At 48.2% G+C, this 19,684-nt stretch overlaps 1 protein-coding gene across 1 annotated transcript in view; it reads right to left on the bottom strand.

Annotated features, from left to right (window-relative positions):
- The window catches only part of PKD1L2 (polycystin 1 like 2), an 86,800-nt gene that overhangs the window by 59,910 nt on the left and 7,206 nt on the right, over nucleotides 1-19,684 (bottom strand). Inside the window, exons 4-11 of the mRNA XM_039225928.1 lie at nucleotides 18,919-19,029; nucleotides 15,980-16,127; nucleotides 11,664-11,893; nucleotides 9,508-9,909; nucleotides 7,388-7,465; nucleotides 5,024-5,073; nucleotides 3,169-3,286; nucleotides 1,421-1,625 (exon numbers count right to left, since the gene is read on the bottom strand). Coding sequence (XP_039081859.1) covers nucleotides 1,421-1,625; nucleotides 3,169-3,286; nucleotides 5,024-5,073; nucleotides 7,388-7,465; nucleotides 9,508-9,909; nucleotides 11,664-11,893; nucleotides 15,980-16,127; nucleotides 18,919-19,029 — 1,342 coding nt within the window. The remainder of the gene's footprint in view (nucleotides 1-1,420; nucleotides 1,626-3,168; nucleotides 3,287-5,023; nucleotides 5,074-7,387; nucleotides 7,466-9,507; nucleotides 9,910-11,663; nucleotides 11,894-15,979; nucleotides 16,128-18,918; nucleotides 19,030-19,684) is intronic.

The following is a 19,684-nucleotide window of genomic DNA, read 5'->3' on the forward strand; positions in this document are numbered from 1 at the left end:
ATGAATGGTCACCTTGGATGACTCACTTAAACTCTCTGAGCCTGTTTCTTCACCTGCAAAATGGGGAGTTAAGAACAACTTCTGTGACTCCTTCTAGCTCTAATAATAATAAAGGAATACTGTGGGTTTTATTGCCTGCATTCTACAGGTTAGAAATGATTTGCGTCATTACTGCCTCATCCAGTGCTTATCACAACTGTAGGAGCCACATATTAGAACTCCCTTATCACAGCCAGCAACCTGGCTCCCGGAGCCGCTGTGATTGGTTCCCAGTGACACGACTCCTGAGTGGGGGAGGGCAGCACGATCCAGCATGTCTAGATTCCAATCCGGGGCCTTCTCTACAGCATCCCGCTCCCTCCCTTGAGCCATCAAGGGCCAGTGAGCCATCACTTCGGCACCTGCCGCGTGTCCAGCCCTCCCCAGAACCTTCCGGTTGTAACTCCATCGCAGAGGGCAATCTCCCTCCTTCCGCCTTCATGTCTGTCCTAACACTGATGTGCCAGATATTCTCTATTTGTCCCCGCAGCCTGCTCTCTGTCAACTCTGTGGCCCTGAGCACCAGGAGGCTAATCTCTATAGACTATGTCACCTGCATTTCCATGCCGCTGGCATGGGCTGGGGATCAGAGGGTGATGGGGGGAGGGGGAAGAGGGCGTTTATTCACCATGGTCCCTGCTCCTTAGCAGGTGGGCTGCTGTTGGCAGTGGCTGTGTTCCTCTAGCCAAGTGCACAGCTCCTGGGGGGGGGGGGGGGGCACCTCCCCGCAGCTGCAGCTCCCAGGGTTCCCGCAGTGCCACCTCCCCCCCGCCTCCCCGGCTTACCTCTGCGGTCCTAAGAGGGAGAGTGGCTTCCTCCTGTTGCCCTGCTCTGCTGCACTGTCATCCCTGGCTTGGTCCTGTATCCTTGTCCACATCTGTCTCCCCGCCCCCCCACCCCGGTAGACCAAGCCACCTTGAACCTTCACTTTGATGAGTGCAAGGGCTCACACAGTCTCCCAGAGCCCCCTCGTGCCCTCCACCAGCCTGCTCTCCCCCTGCTGCCATGGCATTCTGTACTAGGACGTCATCGTGACATCAGCCTGCTTGCAACCCTTGGGTGGCTTTCCAGAGCTCTTCAAAATCATGTCTTTATTTACAACCCACAGGGTCCCACCAGAGCCAGGCCCTGCCCGTTTTCCCAGTTTCTTCTTCCCCCTCTGTCTCCCTCCATACTCGCCACACCAGCCTCTTTTACTTCTGGCTTATTCTGTGCTCCCTCTTTGCCGCCCCGTGTTCCCTCTCCAGCCCCCCTTTTGCTGCCAAGTTAATTCCTCTTCCCTCTTCATCTCGGCTGAGGGAAGCCTTCCCTGCATTGGCTGTTCAGTAAACAGTGGCCAAAGGGACATCGGTGCTGCGGGAGTTTGCTCTCGCGCCCCCACCTGACTCGAGGCCTGAGTTCCAGGGGTGCCGATATGTAGAGGCACCGCTCCTGGTTCTCCAGCTCCTCGCCCCTCCAGGTGGCCAGGCGCAGGGTGACAGCAGAACTGGGTGGTGGCAGGCAGGACGGAGGAAGCACCAGCTCCCTCTGGTCCACACGGAGCAGCTGCTTCTCCACACAGGAGTCCCACTGGGCCCAGCAGCGTCCTGGGAGAGGGGGACAAAGGCTGTGATCATCCAAGGACCTCTACGGTTTGGGGTTTGTGCAAGAAAAGAGTCATAGATAAGAAAAGCAGCTCCAAAGAGAGAGTTTGATTTTTAAAAACGGTCTCACTTGCAGGGTGCAGGGATAGTGCCACCGATGCTTCTGGGGGAAGTGAGCCATGCTTCACCCCGACCCTGAGCCGACCCACAGGGTATGTCAGCTTCTTTTGCACCAGTGACCTGGACTGATGAACGGGCAGCGACCTGGACTGATATGGCAGGAGAGAGGCGGGGCGGGGAGGGGGCTGAGGAGGGAAGGTATACAGCTCTGCCTGGGTGGGGGGGGGGGCAGCTTCCTGTCCCTGGTGTGACTCTCACACCATGCGGAAACAACTGTCCTCAGCTGTACGCCCCTGTGGGTACACTGGGGATCTGGGGGGCCATCTTCTTCACCTGGGAGGCCTCACGTCATCTGCTTTATGATACTGGCTTGGTAAGCTTCTGTGTCCCTCGCCCTTCGTCTGTGTTGATCAATGTTTATCCATCAGTAAGCTGGCTTCCCCCACCCCACAGTGTGGTAGTCCTTCACGGGACATGATCCGGGGTCAGGCTATCATCTCAACCACCCAAACTGTATACTTGTATCCTCTATGAATTCAGAGAGTGAGAACTAATAGTCAAAAGAATGTCCTGAGCACTTACCAATGGATATCAAAAGGCTTTACGTTTTATATGACTTTTGACCCAGTTATTCCATTTCTTGACATTTATTTATTTTCCTCAGAACTTATTTATGAAGATAACCCCAGATGCAAATAAAGGCAGAACTACAAAGATGTTCATTACAATGTTGCTTATATATGGACAAATAATTCAAAACAACCTACATGTCCAAAAAATAGGGCAGCAGTAAATAAATGACCATACGTCAACTGGACAGTCTATTATGCACTTACTCTATAATGAAATCAAGGTGAAGAAGATACCATGGCATTAAAATACACAGGATGTATTGTTCAAAGAAAAAGAACTCATAAAAATGATACATGAGGTATGGATGACATTCGTTTCCAAAAGAAAGTGTACATAGCTGGGGTGTGTCCCTCTAAAGGACAGCTGTTTCTGAGAAATGGGTACTGGTGCTGTCCTGTTGCTTTGTCAGAAAATGCCTCCTCGCTTCTAGACTCTCTTCCCAGGGACAAGGGCAAGGGAGTGACCAGAGGGACCCACCTAAAGGGGAGGAGTTGTTTTGTTTCTATCACTGATGTTGTTTGTGGTGAAAATAAAGCCTATTGACTTTTAAGGTTAATTCTCTAAATGCATCTCTGTGTTGCCTGCCTTTAGGGCTCCCTCTGGCCTTTGTTTCCCACTGCTCCCCCCCACCTCCCATTTCCACGGAATTCTCAACCTCCGGCACATGCAAAGTACACAAAATGTCAGGCATAAGTAATGCCTGTGTGGGGAAAAAAAAAAAAAAAGCAAAGCTGACCTCTATCCATTACTTTGTGGTGAGATAGGACAGTTCCAGAGCTCTAAGGCCACCTACCACATGACCACTGGAAGCGTAAATCCTTGTCCCTGTCTGGCCAGCCCAGAGTCACGGTCGTGAAAGGATCCACATACTGACCAGGCTCCACGTACACCTGCATGTCCCTTTTCTCTCTCTGCAGAAAAAGCAGCTGGCTGGTGAGACGCCCTCCACAACTGGTACCCGACCTCCTACCCAACAGTAGTCTGTGCGAACGGTAGTCGCAGCATAGGGCGTGGATTGGAGACAGACCCTCTCTGATCTGCCTGGCTTCCCTCCGGAGATGGGTCACGGTAAGTAACTTTAGTCCGAACGTGGGCTCAGTGCTAAGCGTCCACCATGCATCCAACTATTACCAGAGCCTGCTCTGGGCCAGGCCTCGTGCTTGATGCCTGGAGATACAAGATTAGAGACTGGGGCCTTGCTCTTACGTCTAGGAGGGAAGATGGACAAAGAAACCAATGACTAAAGCAGAGTTCTAGCTGCTACAATAGAGGGGATGGGGCAGAGAATTATGAGAACATGTAAGAGGGAGGCAGTAGGTTGAGAACATCTGCTCCTCTGAAGGCTTGGTAGCATCTGATGCCTGGGTTGCCGCGGATTAAGTGAGAGAAGCTAGTGATGTGTGTCCTCTTTTGTCTGGTGCAGAGGAGAGCGCAGAGCTGTGACCTCTGTAAGGCTGACAGCCAGTGTTGGGGCAAGCTTCCCCAGAGGACAAGACCGCAGAGCTGTTGTGAAAGAGGAGGGATGAGGGTGAGCTGGGTAATAATGGAGCCCATGGGTTCTAGGAGGAGGGATTGGCGGGCATAGGGTGTGCTCCTGGAGTAACTGCAGGCAGGACCTATCAAACAGCGAGGCCTAAAGGGCTTAGCCTGGTGTAGCAGGAGGCTACATGGCAGAGCTCAACCCTCAGTGGTCTCCCATGGCCTGTGAATAAAACCCAAACCCGTGTCTTGGCACCCAAGACCTGATGTGGTCGGGCCTCTGTCCATCTCTCTGTAATCTCCTGTATGCTTCCCCTCCCCCCAGAAGGCCTCAGGACACTTCTAGCCTTGGGGCCTTCATATCTGTGGACCCAGAAAACTATTGCTCTGCTTTCCAGCATGGCTGACTGTCTTATCTTCAGGTCCCCACCTGAATGTCACATGTCAGATTCAGAGAGGCCTCATCTGATCACATTTGCTAGGCCACCCTGTGTTGGTTGCTGTCACTACATCCTGTTGCTTCTGGTTAGACACTTACCACAACTGCTAATCCACTAAGCTCCAAGAAGGCAAGGGCCACAGCTGTTTATTCACCTTTGTATCCCTGGTCCCTAGCACCCGGTCCTTGGACATTGCAGATGCACAGTCTTTGTTCTTGAATAAGTACATGCATGGGGAACGTCAACAGCGAGAAGTCGAGGACTTAGTCTTGCTGTGAAAACTGAGGAACCTGGGCCTGTTTTCTAATTTAAGCATTAACAGCTATAAATTTCCCTCTGAATACTGCTTCAGCTGCATCCTACAAATTTGGATAGGTTATATTGTCATTAACACTCAGAAATATTTTTATTTTTCCTTGTGAATTTTTTCTTTGACCCTGTTGATTTTTTTAAGTGTGCTCTTTGACTTCTGAGATGTCTAAAAGGTATGTACATATCCCAGATATCTTACTGTTGGTTTGTAATGTAACGCCGTTCTGGTTGGAGAACATGCTTTGTGTGATTTCAGTCCTTCTGGATCTCTTTTCAAATGGAAGAAATCTCCATGCCTCCTAGTAATCTGGCTATAAGCACCAGTAAACCAAAATTCAAAACTAAAGCAGAGTGCTCAGACCTCTTTTTCTTGTGAGGTTAAGTGTTTAAAAATCAGAACAAAACAAGACAACTCACATTCTTTTCCTTGGCATTTGTTCCAGACGGTTCTTGCACACTGGCAGGAGCTGTGAACACAATGAGAGCAGGCGTCAGACTTTGGTAGGTGTTTATAAGGTTACCAAAGGGCAGAGTTGGAGGGTGTGTTGCATATGCCCGGGGGAGATCACCTGTCTTGGGAAATGGGTTAGGGAAATTTTGCAAACATTCAGGTCATAGAAATGGGTAAACACCCAAACCGTCATGTCCACCACTGGACTGAAGACATCTCTTTGGTTGTTAAGAAAGAGGCAGGCAGTTGCCAGTGCAAATAAAACACAAGATTTAGAGATAGACATGCAGCTGTATGCTGTTAATGTTTAACTACCAGTTGAAGGGTGGGTAGTGCAGAGCCCTGATTTGTACCTTTTGCTACTTCCTGTGGTGTCGGTATTCCCATGAAGGCAGATTTCAGGCTACCAAGCTGACCTCAGTGAATATAGAGCAAGAGATGGACAGACCAGCTTTGGCAAGCTGCTAGGGGCCGGCCTCCGCACACCACAGTGCATTTCTGGGTCTTTCTGTTGGCCTCTTACTGGCTGTGTGAACCCAGGCAGATTAGTCATTCTTTCTGAGCGTTCGGTTCCTCACCCACAACAAAAAGCAATCCCTATTTCTCAAGGCTCCAGGAGGGCTGACTACTGGCTGTGCTTATATACCATTGCTTTATAATCTACGTACATCTATAAAGAGTGTTAGTATAGCAAGGTAAAAAAAGAGGAAAATGTACACTCAATTGATATGCCCTGAAAATCATTGAGATGTGAATGTGGTTAATGTCTAGTTGAAGTGTAGTGATTAAGACAGGAATGTATTTTATTTGCACTGGCAGACCCGTGGGAGTCATCAGGCCCTAGTGTCCTGATTAAGATCTGGGTGCTGTTGATCTTTACAAAACTCTCTCCCAGTGAATTCTCATTCTGAGAACTCTCACTTTGAAGGTCTATAAAATTATGCAAAGCAAAGCTAAGATGCCAGACAGAGGCCCTTCTTAATCTTAAGAAGGACGATAGGCCAATAACCCTGAATGAAGAGATCAGGAAAAGCAGTTGCTGCCTCTGATCCTGCTGTGATTTAGCTGAGTGACTTTTGGAAAGTTCACCTCTCTGGGCCTCAAATTCTATATGTGGAAAAGGAGGGCTGTGGACAATACCCCCGGCATCGGACGTCCCCCCCCCCAATCCAGACATCTGTGCCCCCTTCTTTTGATAACAGCCCTTACAGGCGATACTTTCCCCGAGGAACCATCCCTCCCGCACTCTCAGTCCTTGGTTTGGGTGATGCCAACCCCACAGCGTGGTCCAGGTGGGCATGTGACCCTGGCCTGCCCAAACTGAATACCACTTTTCCCCTGGTCTCAGTACTGGGTCAAGGAGCGAACATGAACCGAGCTTGGACCAGGAAGAGGCAGCCTCAGGACTTCTGCTAGAAGTGTTAACAAAGAGGGGCTCCTTCTCTGGGGTTAAGGATCAAAGCCTAGGGCCATCTTGCTACTGATGGGAAGAGGGAATCAGAATGAAACCAACATAGAACCAAGAGATGGGGAGAGGCAGATTTCTGACGACATTGAGTGACTGGATCCAGCTGTGCCTTTTCAAGTTGATAAAATTTCCCTTTGGGTTGAGCCACTCTGAACGGCTTTTCTGTCCTTTGCTACTCAAGGAGTCCTGGCAAACACATGGGCTGTGGACTTTCAGCTCTGTGACTTTAAGCTACTGTTGGCTGCCTACCCACCAGTCATTAGCCCACCCTTCTTAGCCGCCAGAATCCACTTCTCCACAGAGCTGGAGGTGCAGGACACTTGCTTCCCAGCACCCCTACAGCTCAGGTGCATGACCCTGATGGTGTCTGCTGGGGACTTGTGGGGAAAACCTCCCCGCTAGTAACAACTGCTGCAGAGGGGAAAACAGGGGAAACGTTGATGAGACACAACCCTACAGACAAAGCAGAAACTCTGAGAATGGCAGAACAGAATAGCAGACTGAGCCTGAGTCCTTGCTGGTGACACTGGGCCACTGAACCAATCTAGGAACCCCTTACTTCCTAACTTCTCAGTATGTGAGATAATAACAACCTGAACTCAAAGCCACCTAGGTTGGGCCTCCTGTTGCTTGAAACCTAAAGCAGCAAACTTGGGATGTTTTAGAATTCTGTAAGAACGGTTGAATGTTTTACTGTGTTCATTACTGCCCCTTTAGAGTTAACGAGAGAATTCTTAAAATCTACAGAGCAAGGTAAGTGTTCAGAGCTCTGTTTTGAATAGTCCCTCCCCGAATCCCAAGCAAGTGCAGTGACCCAGACTGCTGGTTGCAAGTTTTATAGCCCCTTACAGAAACTCCTTGCCTGAAACAGTGATGCTTCCAATGTCCAGACTCAAGTTTGAGAAGGCATTCCTCACCGTCACCGTGACCAGAAAGGTGCCTGCAATGCAAAGGGTGGAGGATGATGGGTGTTGCCATAAGTTGTTTAACTTGTGTCAAGACAGCTCTCCCAAGCTTCTGCTTCCTGGTCTGCTGACAGCTGCATTTGAATCTTTCATTCTCTGTGCATTTAATGGACCCCTGTTGTATACCAGGCATGGTGCAAGGCTCTGAGGACACAGAGGTGAATGAAACGTGGTCTTTGTCTTCAACATCCTTATAGTCTAGTACACTTGCAGGAGACCAGGTGCCAAGCCATGGCAAGAATTGGCGTGGGAGCCAATGTGCACATGGTCACTGCATTGATCGTGGCTCATGGCAAGGCTAAAGCTAAAGTTCAAAGGACAAGTAGTGCTCATTAGATGACAGAGGAGATTCCAGCAGAAGAAAGGACATGAGAGGCCTTTAAAAAGATTGGGGGCCAGAGAGGGGAAAGAAGGGTTTGTAAGATATATTCAGGGTATGTGTGTATCCCACCCGCTCCTGCCTCATGAGGAAAGGTGGTATGGGTGCTAGCTTCTTTTCTCGAGCCCAGAGAGGAGCTCATCAGAGGGGACCATGGGGAAGGTGGAGATGTGCTCCTTTAGATCGGGGACGCCTATGAACAGGTTCCTTTCTCACACCCTTGAAGGATGGTCTGTGACAGGGAGTGGAGTGAGAGGGAGGATGGGAGGGAAGAAAGAGCTCCATTTTTGTATTTGGAAAACTACTGGTAGCTGGCCAAATGAAAAGCGAGAATTTTCTGAGGACCAGATGTTTGGCTTGCCCTCCCCACCCCGCAGAAGCCAGGGACACAACAGGGGCTCAAAAGCCCACAGAAGCTGCTGCAAGAGGCAGCTGCAAACATCTGCTGGGCCCGAGGAGCAAGGCCTGCCAGGACCGGGCCAGGGCTGCCAAGTGAGGGTCTTCCTGCCCTACCTGGTGCCCTTTCCTTTCCCCTCACCCCCTTCGTCTCTGCAGGCGTCCAAATCTGTTTCTTGTGGGGAGAAGCCTACTTATCATCTAAGAGTGAGCCAAAACTTCACAGGGCGTTAGAGATTTTAGCTATTATCCCCTGCCAAGCGACTTTTGTAGAAGACAAAAATTAATTTGCATTTGAATTCTAGCCTATATACTGTGTATGTTTTCCACTGTCATTTCATTCCACTCTGGATTCTTCCTGTTCCAAGCTGGACCTTTGATACCTGGCGCAGTTGCAATGTTTTTCTTCTCAAGTGTGTCATTTAGCCTGCTATCTGTATTGCTAAATCTGCTGCTTGAGGGCATGGTAGCCCCACACCAGCACAGTATTTTATATACTTCTGAGATCCGTGGGAAGGTAGGCAGGGTGCTTGGTGGGCTGGGGACTCTGTGACCCTCATCGCATCCCTGGCTGCTGACTTCACCACCTTGCTTTGAAGGACTCCTGTTCTCTCCAGATTAAATGCAAATGTCTGCTCTAGTCTCCTCCCTTGGTGCCAGCCAGTCTGTCACCCTATCTCTATTCCAGCCAGCATCATGACATGACACTTCCTCTCTTGTCCTTCCCTCTCCCACCTTGTTTTTATCTCTCTCTCCCTGAAGGGCATGGACTGCAGTTTCCCCCGAAACCACACTCTCCTCTAGAAATGATGGAAAAATTGGAATCCTCCAGCTCTCCTCCAGTGGTTCTCAGTGGGGGAGATTTTGCCACCCAGGGGACAGGTGGCCATGTCTGGAGGCATTTCTAGCTGTATGTAGGAGGCTGGTGCTACTGATGTCTAGTGGGTAGAGGCCAGGGATGGCAATAAACACCCTACAGTGTGCAGGACAGCCCCCACAACAACAGCAACACAACAAAAAATGATCCAGCCCCAAACATCAGAAGTACCACAGTTGAGAACCCCTGTGACTCTAAGCTCTGAGGGCAGATCAGATGTCTCTTCTTATTTTGTGGCCAAGGCTGGATGCTCTGAACCACATTTGTGTCCAGAACACACAGACACAGGCTGGCAGGATCCTGCACACAGAGTCAGGAGAGGAAGAGGAGGGACCTTTGGGAGGGGACCCACCCACCCCAAGTACCTTCAAGAGGAACTGCCACAGAGTAAATCCCAAATGGCCCCTCAAGGCTCTCTTCTTCATGGGAGAAGGTTGCAGTGAGTCCTGCCACTTCAAAGGTCAGCCTCTCTGGTGTGCCACGAGCCACTGAGACGTTGACCAGTAGGTCTTGTCCAAGCTCCAAGTGGTCAGAACCCCAGGAGGCCCGTAGCCCTGACAGAGGCTCCACAAAGTGGACTGTGATGTTCCTGGAGGGAGCAGAAGTGGTGTTGCTGGTGGCTCGGATCTCCAGGTGGTGCATCCCTGGGCCCATCCTCTGCTGGGTTGCTCTGTCTAGGGTCAGGTTGTAGGGTAGCAGGCCGCTTGGTGTGGTGAACTCAGCCAGGGTTGTATTCCCCGACAGCACCGTGTAAGTCACGCCTCTTCCTATGTGGGGTAAGAAATATTTAAGAATGTTGGCAACAACCATGCAGTAGACTGTACTGAGATAGTTGAGACTCAAGCTCTGAGGTCAGGTTCGGGATATAGACATGGAGACAGTATAGCCGTGAAGACGTGTGGAGGGATAAGGCCCACCCGCAGGTATTAACAGTGATGATCTCTGAGTATGGGGTTTATGAGTGATTTTTCTTTTTGGGTCCTCTCTGCTCATCTGCATATTCTGCTTTATACTCTGCATGTGTCACCCATAAACTTAAAAGTTTGTAATGAAAATACAAGAACTAGAACATTTTGTTGACAGGTTTGTCCTTGGAGGGTGGAAGACTAAAAAGGGAGCATCTCCCAAAGTGTGGCTGATTGTTATGCATGAGAATTAGCCTCCAGCCTTGTTCTAAGCCGGTTCCTTCCACCTGGGGAGAGGGGGTCCACCGGAAACCCTGCACCACAACTCAGCCTGTTCACCTTGAGATGGGCTCCCTTGTAGGTTGGGGCTGGCAGCCCTAACTGGATGCTAAATATTGTGGTTGACTCTAAAACTCTGATTTAAACCAACAAATTAGGATTCTTTCCAACAAAAACCAAGCTAGGGTATTTCTTGTTTGAGCGAAGACGAAGTTAATGATGATGATAAAGACCATGATGATGGTGCCCTCTGACTCCCATGGTTCTGCTCTCTCTCTCCACACTTGGCAAACAGTAGGCAATAATATTTGTAGAATGAAAACATAAATGAAGGATAATTTTAGGTTTCCCTGGTGCACATAGGAGCCGTTTTTGGCCAACAAGTGCACCGGGACAGAGAGGAGCCCCGAGGAGTGTGTTAAAGGACCCTGTGTTTGAGCTCCGTTATATCTCTGCTGGGTGAGGCTCCAGGAGCTGTGAGGTCAGACTGAGCCACGTCTTCACCTCTGCAGCTCTGTGCCACGCAGTTTACCCCAACAGGCTTCTGTCAAGATCTCAAACCGGACCCGTGCCTGGAAGACAGATGGTGCCCCAGATGCGGATGGGTCTTAGTTGGTAGGGTCTCCACTGAGAAAAGGGAGGATACTCAGCATGTTTAACAACTCAAAGTACACGGTCCCAACCAAATAGGATGGATGTTCTGATAAATCAGAACGAACACTGTGACCAATCAGAACAGATGCTGTGACCAATCAGAAAGGACACTTTGACTAATCAGAATGGCCTCTGTGACCAATCAGAAAAGAAACTGACCAATCAGAAGAGACACCAGCCATAACAGCTGCTATGGCTGTCATAGTGTGTGTGGCTCCACAGCAGTCCTGACTGGGGGCAGCATGTTTGTGCCAAGCTGGTCAACGCTGGCCACACTGGCATGGGCACAGGCCCAGCTGGTAGCTCTCCCCATCCTATTCAAGTTTCCCAACAAGGAGTGACTTGGAAATTTCGTTCTGATGGGAGTGTGGTAAAGAAGGGCATCCGGAAGATATAGAGCTTCACTTAGCTTACTAGCCTTGTGACTTCAAGCCAATTTCTGAACCTTCCCTCCATTTCTTCATCTGTAAAATGGAGATGATAATAGTACCTACTGGGGGGGCTAGGACATATAAAGCACTCAGATCAGTTCCGAGCACATACTAGGTGCTAAATAAATTGAATAGCTAAAAAGCTAACTGGATACATGAGTGTTGTTAGTATTTATTAAAGTCTGGGAGGTGGATGGATAGATCTGGGGAAAATCAAGTTTGCTTTGACCTTGACCATTTCTGTAGACTCACCTCCATCAAGTACCACCTGAATCCACAGTGGTTCTCCGAAGATGGCACGGCAGAGAGGGCTGGCTCCCACCATGGACAGGCTGGAGCACCCAGTCACACTGAGCCTTTCCATCTTGTCTCGGATTGTCACATGCTTCTGAGCCATCACATGCCACTCACTGGTTGTGCACTCGGCAAACACAGTATATTCCCCAGGGGCTGTGAACTGGTGGATCACGTTGCTGGATAAACTGCCAGCAATAGTCAGTGTTAGCAATGTTGGGGACACACAAACACATGCATTCACACACATGTGTGCACATATGCACTCACCGACCTTGCACCTCCCCCGCCCTGCAAAGATAAACAGATGAAGAAAGAGATGCTACATGTCAAAGTTCTTGGTGTTCACAAAGGTCATGTTGAGATGTCTAGAGCAGGTGGGAGTGGAAGAAATAGCAGTGACCAATCGGGGAGACAAATATTTGGTTACAAATCCTTTTTCTGCTATTTATTTCCTCTGTGGCTCACGTAAATCTCCTCTCATCTGTAAAATACTATGCCCCAGCCTACCTTTCTGAGCCTTATTTTCCCCACCTATAAAATGGGATCATATTCCAAATGTATCAGAATGGTGGATGTTTAGCTTCTCATTTTCCTGAGGGAACTAATTGAAAATCTTTAACATGGCCTGTACAGACCCACATAACCTCCCTTCCTGGCCTCACCCCCATCTTCTGCCACACCCCTCCAACTGTATGTCTGCTCAGACCTCTTTTCAGTTTCTGGAATGTACCACCTTCTGACTGCCTCAAGGCCCGCAGGTGTGCTGTTGCTGGTGTCTTTGCTGGGAACGCTCTTGCCTCATCCCTCTGCTCACACTCATGCTGCTTCTTTGGTGCTCAACTTAAACATCACCTCCTCAGGGAAGCCCTCCTTAGGTTCCCAATAAAGGCAATGCTATAGCTTCACTGCTTCTCCTGGGTGACATTCCTTGTGTGCTTGCTCTGTCACTGTCATTCTTCTCCGCCAGGTCGTCAGCACAGACGGTGTCTGTCTAGATCTCCATTATCAACCTGGCACCCAACATAGCACCTAGCATAGAGTGCATGCTGAGAAATATTTGACAAATGAGCATATTTGTGAAAAAGCTTGAAAACAAACCAGATTTTTGGTGCTGGCCAAGAGGAGTAAAGCCACCACTATCTCTTCCATTGATTACAACTTAAAACCTGGGCACAATTCAAAAAGAAATTTCCTGAGGACTATGAAAAGTAAACAACAGCAGACAGATTGGGGAGGAAAGTCCAAACTTCAAGAATTATCCATAAAGATGGGATTTTCCTGTTTTGTGTCTTTTTTCGTTTTTAATTTCCTTTATCACTTGGCTTTGTCCCTAGGGTAGCCTCAGTCATGAAACTGCACAATGAATGAAGAAAACAAAAACTCCAAGAGAAATCCCCTCTGTTCAGCCAAGAGACCCAGCCTCCCACATTACTGGAATGTCTTTGTATAACTAAAGTCATAGCCCAGCTACAGACAGTCGATTTCGACAAATGCCAAATGCAAGTTGTTTAAAATGTGGGGACTGGGGGCGCCTGGGTGGCTCGATCGGTTAAGTGTCCGACTTCGGCTCAGGTCATGATCTCATGGTTCGTGGGTTCGAGCCCCGCGTCTGGCTCTGTGCTGACTGACAGCTCAGAGCCTGGAGCCTGCTTCAGATTCTGTGTCTCCCTCTCTCTCTGACCCTCCCCTGCTCATGCTGTCTCTCTCTCTCTCTCTCTCTCTCTCTCAGAAATAAATAAAACGTTAAAAAGTTATAAAAAAATAACCAAGATAAAATGTGGGAACTGGACGATTGTGCAGCTTAGCATTTGCTGTTTTTTCGTTGCCATGGTCGCAAACGGTAAGAAACCTGCACAAGAAGGCTGTGGGTATTTGTATCACTTAAACATTTTTCCTCCCAAAGCATCTTCACGTGTAATTTCTCATTTTACTCCACGAAACAAGAGAGCCATCAATATTAATGCGGCAGGGAAGGAAATGGAAACCCAAGACCGGAAATTACCTCACACATGTGAGCAGCAGCTGGGATTAGAACCTTAGCTTCTGGGCACACAGCACGGCGCCTGAGGCCTCAGAATGCTGTCGAGTTTGAAATCTGCACTCACAGGGTCAGCTCTGGGCCATGGACAGGGCTGGCCCCTCTTGGCTGCCCCAGCCAGGCCTTCCAGCAGTGCTGAGCACGTACAGGACTGGATTCAGAGCCTCCAGCTCCCCACAGGATGGAACTGCAGATGTTTAGGGTTAGGAACAGGGCTTACGAGCCTCCCTGACTTCCCTGGGGATTCATGTTGAACCGAACACCCCTGTAAGAAGCCCCCAACCCAGTGAGCATCTGGAAGTTCTGGATTATTCTGGGGATACCCAGCAGAGCAGAACGGAGCTTACCCGAGGCCCGGGTAGGGCTTTGAAATGTTATTAATTGAGTTCAGCTGCCATGAGGCCAGGGGTGGGGTGGGTTATGCTCCCCTAGAGGATGCAGAGTCCAGTGCCTTCATGCTGTGTAATCTACCAGGGGCCTGAGAGCCTCAGATCTGATGCCACAAAGCCCTGACTGGCGTCACCGCATTGCCACTCACAAGCTGTGTGCCTTGGGCACTGCCACGGTATCTCTCTGAGCCTCAGCTGCTTTGTCCATAAAAACAAAATGATAATTACCCAGCTCAGCACTGACCAATAGAAATACAGTGTGCACCAGCTGTGTGTATGTTCTAATAGCCACGTTGAAAAAGTAAGAATAGGTAAAATAAATAAATTTTAAAATAATAATAATTTATTTTCTTTAACCCAATATATCCAAAATATTTTCATTTCAACATGTAATCAATCTTTAAAAATTATTGAGATACTTTACATTTTTTAGGAGAGGTTGGTGGTGGGGGCTAAATTTTCAAAATCTCATATGTATTTTACATTAACAGCGTATCTTAATTAAGACCTGCCACATTTCTAGTGCCCAGTAGCTTATGTAGCAAGTGGTTATTCTGCTGGCTAGTACAGCTCTAGCCGATAGGGTTTGTAGTGTGGATTAAGTGGGATTATATGTGAAAGCTGCTTGGCTGGACCTTTTTTTTTTTTTTTTTTTTACAAATAGTAAATTTTACAAATCCTGAACCCATATTCTGCAGCAAAGAAAAAATAAATCCAAGGGTTCAAGATCCTTGGGGACAGAATCATTTATTCCATTGAAATACCTTATTTTTTTTTTCTTCTAATGTGTTCAGTTTCTTCTCTAACCCAGTCCTGGTGCTGCTTTTATTTGAAGGAATCTTAAGGATCAGATTTACCCAGCCTTGACCTAGACCTTTAATAACCTTTTTTTTTTTTTTTTTTTACAAATAGTTTGTCAAATTAGTTTCCACATAACACCCAGTGCTCATCCCCACAAGTGCCCTCCTCCATGCCCATCCCCCCTCCCCCCCACATCCATCAGTCCTCAGTTTTTGTCAGCATTCAAGAGTCTCTCATGGTTTGCCTCTCTCCCTTTCCCCCACCATTTCCCCCCTTCTCCCCCTCGTTCCTCAGTTCAGTTCCTCCTAATCCTCCTATACATGCAAACATACGGTATTTGTCCTTCTCTGCCTGACTTATTTCACTCATTGGCTGGACCATTATTAATAGTGCTACTATTCTTCTTTATCATTCTTACCAACAGAACACATTCCCATGTCCAGGTGAGCATGTATTTCACCTCATTACCAACTCCTTGGACAGTGACCCAGGAGAGATTCTACACAGAGCCAAGCCGTAAGGACCCAGCTCTTCACGACTGGTCACATGGCCTCCGTACTGCCACTCCTCCCCACTCCTGTATGTATGCTCCTTTGTGCTGTGGCCCTGTCGTGCCTTCCATCAACAGGTAGAGTCTCTTTCTCCACCTGTAGACCCTGGGCGTGGCCATGGAACTTACTTTGGCCAATAAGACATTAGAAAACGTGATACAAGTAGAGATTTGAAGAGTTTGCACAGTAGGCCTTGTTCTCACTTGCCGCTAGAAACCTTCTGCCACCATGCCAGTGAGGCTAGGCTAGCCTGTTGGGTGGTAAGCACTGCATGCCCTTAGCCAATATTCAGCTAACCACCAGACATATAGGTGAGGACTTCTGAGGCCGCCCGCCCCCATCTGGGCTGGCCCAGATAAGCAAAGCCATCTAGCTGACCCAAAGAGCCATGAGGAATAATAAATATCCTAAGCTACTAAGCTTTGGGATGTTTCGTTATGCAGCAGAAGCTGACTGATACATCCTGACTCAAGGCTCAGAGATTCCTCTTACCTGGGAGGGTAGAAGGGATCAAAAGTGTGGCCATCTCCTGTACTAATTATACATGAAAGGTTTCCGATGTAGGGAGAGAGGAGCCATGTCAAGGAGATGGTGACATTGTCAAAGATGAAACTCTCATTGGACACCATCAGCTGCAGGCCTACAGATCAAAAAGGAAAATGCTGTGTGGCATCACAAAGCAAAATTGCATGCCTCTGTTTAAAACATACTCCCTTCTATCCACCTGTCTTTTATCTTTAGGTGGGGCTTTTTAAAAAGTGTTTTAAATTTCATTTTATTTTTACTTTTTTTTTAATGCTTATTTATTTTTGAGAAAGAGTCAGAGAGACAGAGAGAGACAGAGGAATGGGAGGGGCAGAGAGAGAAGGAGACACAAAGCCGAAGCAGGCTCCAGGCTCTGAACTGTCAGCACAGAGCCTGACGTGGGGCTTGAACCCACGAACCATGAGATCATGACCTGAGCCAAAGTTGGACGCTTAAATGACTGAGCCACCCAGGTGCCCCTTTAAAGTTCTTTTGAATTTTATCTTTCATTCATAGGTAACACATGACTAAGGTACAGAATTTGAAATGTATAAAGGGCATGAGAAGAAAGCCTCCCTCCCCTGTCATTCTCCTGTGTCCCCAGAGTCAGTCATTGTTACCAATATCCCGGATCACCTTCCAGGGATACCTACACATTCCAAGCACACACATACTTTTATGTTCTTACAGATGGTGCACACTGTGCTCACTATTTGGCACCTTCCCTTTTTTTTTTTCTTCCACCTAGTATATCTTGGAGATAGTTCTGTATGAACTCAAAGCTGCCTTGTTCTTTTTAATAGCTACACAGTGTCCTCTAATTTATTTAACCAGGATTCTGTTGATTGTCTAAATGTATATCATCATGTTTAAAAAGACAAAAATGCAAATCACCTTTAGAAAGATCTCCTTGGCTAAGGTGGCCAAGGATTCATTGTGAGGCATTTAGTGCACATTATTTTACAAAACCTGAGCTTTCAAAACTGGCATGGAGATCAGGGAGGGGCATAGAACTTGCTGGGGCTTTACACAGCCCCAGGCTAATTAATTTGTGCCACAGATTCTTTCAGTTTCTGAGCACAAATGGAGAAGAAAAAAGAGAAAAGAAGCTGAATGCACATGAAAAGGCCTTTTTCTGAGCTAGTCGGAAAGTCTTCGTGGTCCCGATTCACAGCCGCCTGAGGAAACTCAGGCAGCAGCAGGGGCTTTCTGGGCACTGTGGCAGGGGGCATGGGGTCGGGGACTGCTGGCTAGGGTCTCTCCCTTTACAAATCAGAAACACTGATCAGAGCACACCGGTTCCCAAGGGGCAGGATATTTGAAATCGAAACCAGTGCAGAAAATTTGGTCCGGGGTCACCAGACTCAATACACCCTCTGGCCTAAGTGATGCATTTGTCCAGTGACGGCCACACTGCGACGGGCAGATCTCCAAAGGGCACCCTTTGTCCATTAGCAAAACCACCAAATGGAAAGCACTGCCAAAACACGTGGCCTCTCCTTCCCAGAAAACAGAATGAAGACATCCTGCTCCCTCTCACTCCTCCCTGGCGCGCCCAGGACACTGACGGCACCAGTAGAACTTGTCTTCTCTGTGCAGTGTCCCGCCTCACAGACCCTGCTGTCCTGGATTGCCCCTGGGGCCCCCAGCATTCCCTGACTCGCTCTTTCCCTTCAGAGCTCCCTGCACCATCACTCATGTCCTCCGTGGGAGGTGTGTCGTGACCGATTCCCTGGACGATGGCAGAATGTTGCCTTAGGGGAACGCAGTGCTCTGATATGCTGTTAGTAGGCGTGCAGATCAGTGCGGCCACTTAGGAGTGTAATTTGGCAATTTCTGTGAGCATTTAAAGTGCACATACCCTGTGACCCAGAGACCTCTCCTCTGAGCAGAATCCAGCACATGTCAAGATACATGCACGAGAATGAGTGCAAAGTGATACCTAACAGCAGAAGATCAGAAACAGCCTAAATGTCCATCAACAGGGGGCCGCTTCAATAAGTTTTGACATAATCTTATGATGGGACACTATGCAGTCATTAAAAGAATAGATAGTGACTTGGAGAGATGTCCAGAATATATTATTAAGTAAAAAAAAAATTGAGCTGTAAACTAATATATTTAACATGATTTTAATTTACGTATATACAGCCATGTCTGAAAAGAGTTTAGAAAGCAAGGAAGTAGGGCCCCTGGGTGGCTCAGTCACTTAAAGGTCCAACTCTTAGCTCAGCTCAGGTCATGATCTCACGGTTCAGGAGATAGAGTCCTGTGTTTGGCTCTGTACTGACAGCTCGGAGCCTGCTTGGGATTCTCTCTCTCCCTCTTTCTCTGCCCCTTACCCACTCATTCTCTCTCTCTCATAAACAAATAAACAAACAAACATTAAAAAAATAAAGAGCAGGAAAGGACTTAACACTAAACACTTAACAGTGGTTTCCTTATGAGTAGGACTGGAGAATTAAAGGGAGGAATTCTTTCTTGATTTATAAAACTTTTATAAGTTGTGGTTATACAAGCTATTTTTGTGACTTTCGAGTTTTTAAAAGTCTATGCATAATCTAAAATGCAGTTTACAGGAAGGGCGGTGGTCAAGGTGGGTATGGGGTGTGGGAATGAGATCTTTAGACTTTGTTCCATCAAGCAATGTTGGTCTTATCTGATGTGTTTGTCGGGTTTTCCAGGAAATTTAATTTCTGGCTTGACAGTTCATTTCTGCAACCGGAGCCTCAAACTCTTTACCCCAAGAAGCTAAGTCAGGTGAGGAGGCCAGGCTGCAGGGGGGACTGAGGAAGTTTTAGTACACAGATCGGCACCCAGGAGTGTCCGCTCCCTCTGCTCCAAGTGGGGCTGCACCTGGTGTGGAAATCAGGGAATTCCCATGTCCAGGCAAGCTGGAAACTCACCTTCCTGGCACTGGTACTGCACCCACAGGTAGCTGCCCTGGGTGGGGCACAGGTCCCTGAAGTGGGTCCCATCTGCGGCCACCTGGCACACCTGCAGCCCCTGGCACTGACCTGGGAAGTGCCCGAATCCCAGAAGAAGCAGGAATAGCAGGAAGGACAGAAAGGGACAGGTTCAGTCAGAGATGAATGACCTCTCATTCATTCATTCATTCATTCACCCACCTTCTGCCCAACAAATCTCTGCTGGTGTCCACAGAAGACCAGGCAGGGGACTAGGTCCTAGGGGGAGAAAGAAGTAGGATTCTTTCCCTCAAGCTGCTCAGGGGCCAGCACAGGGGTTCTCAAATCTTAGAATATGCCAGAATCTTCTGGAAGGCTTTGGAAGACAGAGATTTCCAGGCCCCAACCCCAGCACTTCTGATTCAGTGGGTGTAGAGGTCAGCTTAAGAATTTACTTAGAATTTCTAGGGGCAACTGGGTGGCTCAGTTGGTTAGGCATCTGACCGCAGCTTAGGTCATGATCTCATAGTTCCAGTACACAGAACAGTACCCAGCACCTAGCAGGTACGAAATGAGTTTTGCATGAGTAAATACAAAGAGAGCCTTTGCTCTCTTCTGTTGTGGCGTTGAGCACAGTGCTAGGTGATTGTTTGCATTCATATCTGTCTCCCCATTAGACTGTGAGCCCTTTGAAAAACAAACTGCTTGATTCTTCCCAGGATTGAGCCCAGGATAGAGTATGACATGATGTTGGGCTCAATGAATG

The sequence above is a fragment of the Hyaena hyaena genome, unplaced genomic scaffold (assembly GCF_003009895.1).
Source record: "Hyaena hyaena isolate Hyena2069 unplaced genomic scaffold, ASM300989v1 scaffold_1, whole genome shotgun sequence".
Classification (NCBI taxonomy): domain Eukaryota; kingdom Metazoa; phylum Chordata; class Mammalia; order Carnivora; family Hyaenidae; genus Hyaena; species Hyaena hyaena.